Source organism: Halyomorpha halys, unplaced genomic scaffold (genome assembly GCF_000696795.3).
Source record: "Halyomorpha halys isolate HHAL.00 unplaced genomic scaffold, Hhal_1.1 Scaffold379.1, whole genome shotgun sequence".
In the NCBI taxonomy this organism is placed as follows: Eukaryota; Metazoa; Arthropoda; class Insecta; order Hemiptera; family Pentatomidae; genus Halyomorpha; species Halyomorpha halys.
Window position 1 is genome coordinate 397,286 of NW_027114859.1, and position 5,484 is coordinate 402,769.

At 32.8% G+C, this 5,484-nt stretch overlaps 1 protein-coding gene and 1 long non-coding RNA gene across 2 annotated transcripts in view; one reads left to right on the forward strand and one right to left on the reverse strand.

Moving 5' to 3' along the window:
- Window positions 1-5,484, reverse strand: part of LOC112210107 (uncharacterized) — an 807,761-nt gene that overhangs the window by 343,439 nt on the left and 458,838 nt on the right. The gene's annotated exons all lie outside the window — the stretch shown is intronic.
- Window positions 1,965-5,478, forward strand: LOC106681960 (uncharacterized). Its single transcript, XM_014422570.3, has 3 exons — window positions 1,965-2,177; window positions 2,938-3,059; window positions 4,716-5,478. The coding sequence occupies exons 1-3, from the start codon at window positions 2,043-2,045 to the stop codon at window positions 5,044-5,046; spliced, it is 588 nt and encodes a 195-aa protein (XP_014278056.1). The 5' UTR covers window positions 1,965-2,042; the 3' UTR covers window positions 5,047-5,478.

The following is a 5,484-nucleotide window of genomic DNA, read 5'->3' on the forward strand; positions in this document are numbered from 1 at the left end:
TATATATATATATCGACTGTAATAGCTGTAGGGGTAATTTATGTCCCTTATAAAATCAAGAGGTATCTAACCATTTACTATTTTGGATAAATCGGATAACATATTCTAGTCGTAAAGGGTACTAGCTTATTCCAGCAATGTGACGTCCTCATCCCATTCTTACATAAGGATTTTGAAATATGGGCACATTTCGAACACAACACCAATTATTGCTTTAATTGTTGTACAACAAAATAAGCTGCTAGTAAATAGTACCTTATTATGTATTACAAAAAACAAGTACAAGTATTACGAGTGAAGAAAATTAATAATTCATTAAAATAGATATCTAAAAAATGAGAATCCTGTAACAAGATGGATTCTGGTGAGTTTAATATTTGAAAAAATATTAAAAACAAAATAATTATGTAGCTCTATTTCCAATAAGTTAATTTATTATTATTTATTTAGTCAATTATCGATAATGATTATTCAGTTTGTATAGGAGTGATCGTCATACTTTATGGCACCCCTAAGTATAGGAAGTATTGTGGTAGGTATTTTTATTTTCACTTTTATCTTGTTTAAAATCTTTTTTTTTGAAAATAAAAGAAAAAAAATTGGTATACTTATAAAATTCCATTGCGTATTTGTCGTTCCTATTTTCTGACAAGCTGTCATTCTGGAAATGATATTAATAGTTAAGTCCCAACTATTTTATGAATAAATAAAAAGACAACTGTGTATTTATTTAATTTTTATACATTTAATTTCGATATCCACTTATTGAGCTTTTTTTATTTTTGAATTTATTTATATTTTTTAAATAGTTTTAAAATCATTGAGTAAGTGCTAATAAATTAGATTTTTATATACAGAGTATTTATCCCATTGTACATGTCCATGATAAACGGATGGTGATAAGTTCCACGTGAATCCTGGATTAGTAAAAAAAAGTTTGGACTGAGCTGAAATTTCATATAATTTTTATATGAAATCGAAACTTCTGCCTTGCAATTACGAAGGAACATCTTGAGAACTTCATTCCGAACTATTTAAAAACCTTTTACTGCTGAAAGCAATTATGCCAACTAAATGAATTGCTTGGGTTCAGTATACTGGTATTTTTTCCCCCTTTTTATATTTTTATTTTATTCTGTGAAAGTTTCTTATTGTGAAGATTTTTCTTTTTCTGCACAGATTTCTACTTCACATGTACCCTGAGATCAAGAGCATATAATTTTTTAGTGTTAAAATATTAAGACGCAATTAGTTCAACACCAAACCCGAGTAGAGGAGAGAATGGAGAACAAGTTGCAAAGTTTTCTAGCCAATTTAAAATTATATTCTATGTCACCATGAATTTCATATAATCAATGATACAAATTTTACTAACCAATACTGAGCTAGAATGTACCATATTTTTGTATAATACTATATGTTCATTGTTTGCTTGTTGGTCTTGTTAAAAGGCGTAAAACTTTTCGATCTCAAACGCCTTCGGATTGTTATAATTACAAAACTATACGTACTAATTCACACATATATGATTCAAATGTTTAAACAAAATAAATGCAAAAAAGTTTTTTTTTTCTCATAACTTATCAAAAATTAGTGCCTTTGAATTCATAATTCTTAATTTAATGCTCTGACAAGTAGAGTCCGCAGTAGTTTTAACAGTAAGAATCAATCTTGATAATATCTTCAAAGAGAGGAATCACCAGGATTATAAAGCCGTCATAAAAGATAAAGGATGGGAAGTAAATATTTCACCAAGCATAATAAAAGGTGTAAACTATTTTTTTCGAAGAATATTACGCCTCAACCTTCAAAAAGTACGTAAAAGTTCAGTTTTTCCTTAAAAGATATGCTCTCAGGCTGAAACCCCTTTACTAATTTATGATTTAATTATTGCAATCTCGTAAAAACAATGCAACATTATCTTATCCACTGGTAATAAAGATGCATTTTAATAAAGATAAAAGGCCTCGAGAGCGACGATCTAAAACGTTACTTGGAGATTATTCATCGTCATTTCTGAACCGAATCGCAATCGATCGAACATGTTAATGTTTCTTTTTGTTGTAACCCTAGCGGTCCAGGCAAACTCTCAGATTAGCGATGCTCTCTTTGACATCTACAATAGAATTTATTCAGTAGGCCATCTATCTTTCGAGACAGGGGACTCAGATTTTCCAGTAAGTAACAAGACAAATTTTCAAATCAAAATAACTTATTCTTCATGTAAATTTTGAGCTGGTGACTAAAGGAAATAGCAAATAATGTAAAAAAAAAATTTTAATTTATTTTGTTTATGCATCAGTAAGCTCCAATCATATACGGGGAATTGATCCTTTTACTTTAAAATTTGTTATAACTGAAAAAATTATAATTATACCAGATTCTCTTCTATACTATCTCTCCCCACGCGATTTTTTTTTTGGAGGGGGATTTTCATAACTAATAATTAAACACTAAAATATAAGCCTCGGGTAAGTTGGCCCCCATCCTTTGAATTTAGAAGAGTTCTAAATTATTCTTTGGTATTTAGAAAATATTTATGCTCGAATATTTCTCGAATATTTATTGCCCAACTATTAACAATCATCCTTAAATATATAAAGTGCTAAAGTTGCAGAAAACGTGAAGTTGAATGATATATTTCATGTTTTAAACATTAGAAATATTTCTTAAATAATTTAGAACTCTAGAACTATTTAGACCATGGGAGGGAAGGGTATAATAAACAAAACGGCAAAATATGAATGCTATATATTTTATCTTTATGGTGTTGGCTCCCGAATCGCAGGTTGAATGTTGATCATTTTTGGTGTAAAAAAGTCAATAGACCATACAGGGTTCGTTAACTTAGTAATTCGAACAATTTTTATATAACTATAATTTACATTATTATTATTGTATAGAGCCTATAATCATATAATAATATTTATATTGCAGTATATCGGGGTGGAGGGGAAACTTGAGCTCACTTCTCAAATTTCTTGCACAGTGTCCTCGGATAAGAAGACGAAGGAGTGCAAGCTGCTTTTTAGGACTTTTCGGGTTTCCTTAACTTCCAAGTAAGTTAAATTATAATAATAATTACAAAGACCATGACAATTTTTTAAAATTTTTTTTTTAATGCTTGTCGATTACGACTACTGCAACATTCAATAGACAAACGGTCTAAGCTTTCAATCCATTACAAAAGACTGATACAGGCCTATCTGGACATACGGAGTGGAGCTTTGGGGCTCCACTAAACCATTGAATTCCTCCCGAATTCAATCCTTATAGTCCAAAATCATGAGTAAAATCCTTAATGGTCCTTACTTTGTCATAAATCAAGTCATCCATCAAGACCTCAATGTTCCATATGTTGCAACTTTGGCCAGAACCAGATACCAATCCATGTTGTTATCTTGTATCTAACCTGGCTTTTCCTTTATTACTTGATAATCCTCCTAAGCATTTGAAAAGAAGATGGCACCGCGATCTTCTCGTCTAGAAATGTTAATGGAGTTCTACCAATGAATATTGTTTTTAAATGATGTTTCTAGCAGGCAGCGAGCTCGGAGTGCCTCTGCAACCTGCCAGAGCGCAACAACTCGAGCCTCCGACAACAACAACCGAAGCTCTCAAATTTACATATTACTTCATTTGGCAAAAACATATTGTTATCTTTAGATATTAATAATTTCTGCAACATAACACTTAACGATGTCGATAAAATGATAAATAAACGATACCAAAACAATGCACAAAACTTTCTCAAGTAGACATGTACCGACCGCTTCTCGTTCACGGCCACATGGTCTAGACATATAAATAAGGGGCTCTAAATCCCCTCTTCGATCATTTATCCACAGCCTTACCCAGGCCTAGTCATAGCACTGGTGCCGTACACTCTACTTGAGATAAAGAAGTTAGTTGCCAATCGTTTCTCACAAGAGTTGTCTTCATACCCAAGATGATGGCCTATCTCCTCTCCTTCTCTCCAGCAGTCTTAGTCCGTTCACTTCTCGACAACAAAGAGTGTATCCTGATCCGTACCAGTTCACTGGTCCGTCCGCTTCATCTCGGCAACCAGTGTAGTTGATTCCGTCTCTCCACAAATCTAGTCCGTCCGCTTCATCTCGGCAACTAGAGCTGCACCTAACCTTATCAGCTTACTAGTCCGTCCGCTTCATCTCGGCAACTAGAGCTGCACCTAACCTTATCAGCTTACTAGTCCGTCCGCTTCATCTCGGCAACTAGGTCTGTTACTCTACCTGAGACTCTCTCTTACCTAGACCTCCTCTACCTACGTCAGTGTCCAGGGCTCATCCCCTGATTTTCCTTTCTTGTCTTCTGAGTTCCTTTCTTATCTATTATTGAATACGCCTCGTCGAGGGCCTTCTGTAGGTGAATATCAGGCTGGAGAACCGCCTAAGACTTAACCAACACCGACATTCTATTCACTTTTTTAGTGTAGTAGGCAGTTTTAAAAATATGGAGCTCTGAATGAAATAATAATTTTGTGCAACGTTTTTTAACAACCACCATTTTTTACTCAAGTAACTATAAAGTATAATTAGCTATGTATGTATGTAGGAATAAATATTTATTTAGACATAACTGGTGCCTTCTTTTTATTATATTCTGTATCCTCTTGTTTTATTCTCATTAATATATTGATTAACTAATTGTAAATTTCCACACAAATATATATGTAATTTATCAATTTTTTCTTTCAGATTGGATGAATGCGGTGCGCTGTGCATATCGACAATATCATGTGATGTATCCGCCACAGTAAAGGAAGTTTTCGATGGGAACATCTACACCATAAGCGTTCCTTCAGCGCAAGTGACCGGCTGCCAGTCTATGACCATGTTTACAATGGGCAAAGCGATTCCCGTTCAAATGAATCTCACTTGGTTGTCAAGCTTATTGAACCCTGGGCGGTCTCGTTTGAGCTACAGCTACAAAAAACAGGTATTTTGGTACGATGATCAAGAAAAAGACAGTACCATGGGTAAGATATTTGGTTACGCTATGCACACCAAACAGCCAATAATTACATAATTTGAAAAACCTTTGTTTATGAAAATAAGATATTCTTAAAAAAAAGTGTTATTTTTGATTGATATATTCTTCATAGTTTGTTTTAATTATGTTTAGAACGAATTGTACTGTATTTAGAATTAGGACTATACCACAATCATATAGGATTAACATAAATATTAATTTTAATTATTCGAAAAAAATTCAACTTTTTGAAAAACTATATCTGGAGAAGTAATGAATAAAAACAGCGATTTCTAGCTCATATTTTAGAATATTTACTCTACTGTAAATAAATTGACATACTGTTTTAAGTAATATAGGTAATTTTAAGGATATGGAGTTTCGAACGAAAGATAGGCAAATATTTTAAGTTTGCCTCTTATAAAATGTATTTATTAATCAGAGAGAGAGATAGAGAGAGAGAGAGAGAGAGAGAGAGAGAGAGAGAGAGAGAGA

Coding starts and splice junctions, on each gene's coding strand:
- LOC106681960 (XM_014422570.3), top strand. CDS start 2,043: ATGTTAATGTTTCTTTTTGTTGTAACCCTAGCGGTCCAGGCAAACTCT. Junction 2,178..2,937: donor CAGGGGACTCAGATTTTCCA/GTAAGTAACAAG, acceptor TTTATATTGCAG/TATATCGGGGTGGAGGGGAA. Junction 3,060..4,715: donor CGGGTTTCCTTAACTTCCAA/GTAAGTTAAATT, acceptor TTTTTCTTTCAG/ATTGGATGAATGCGGTGCGC.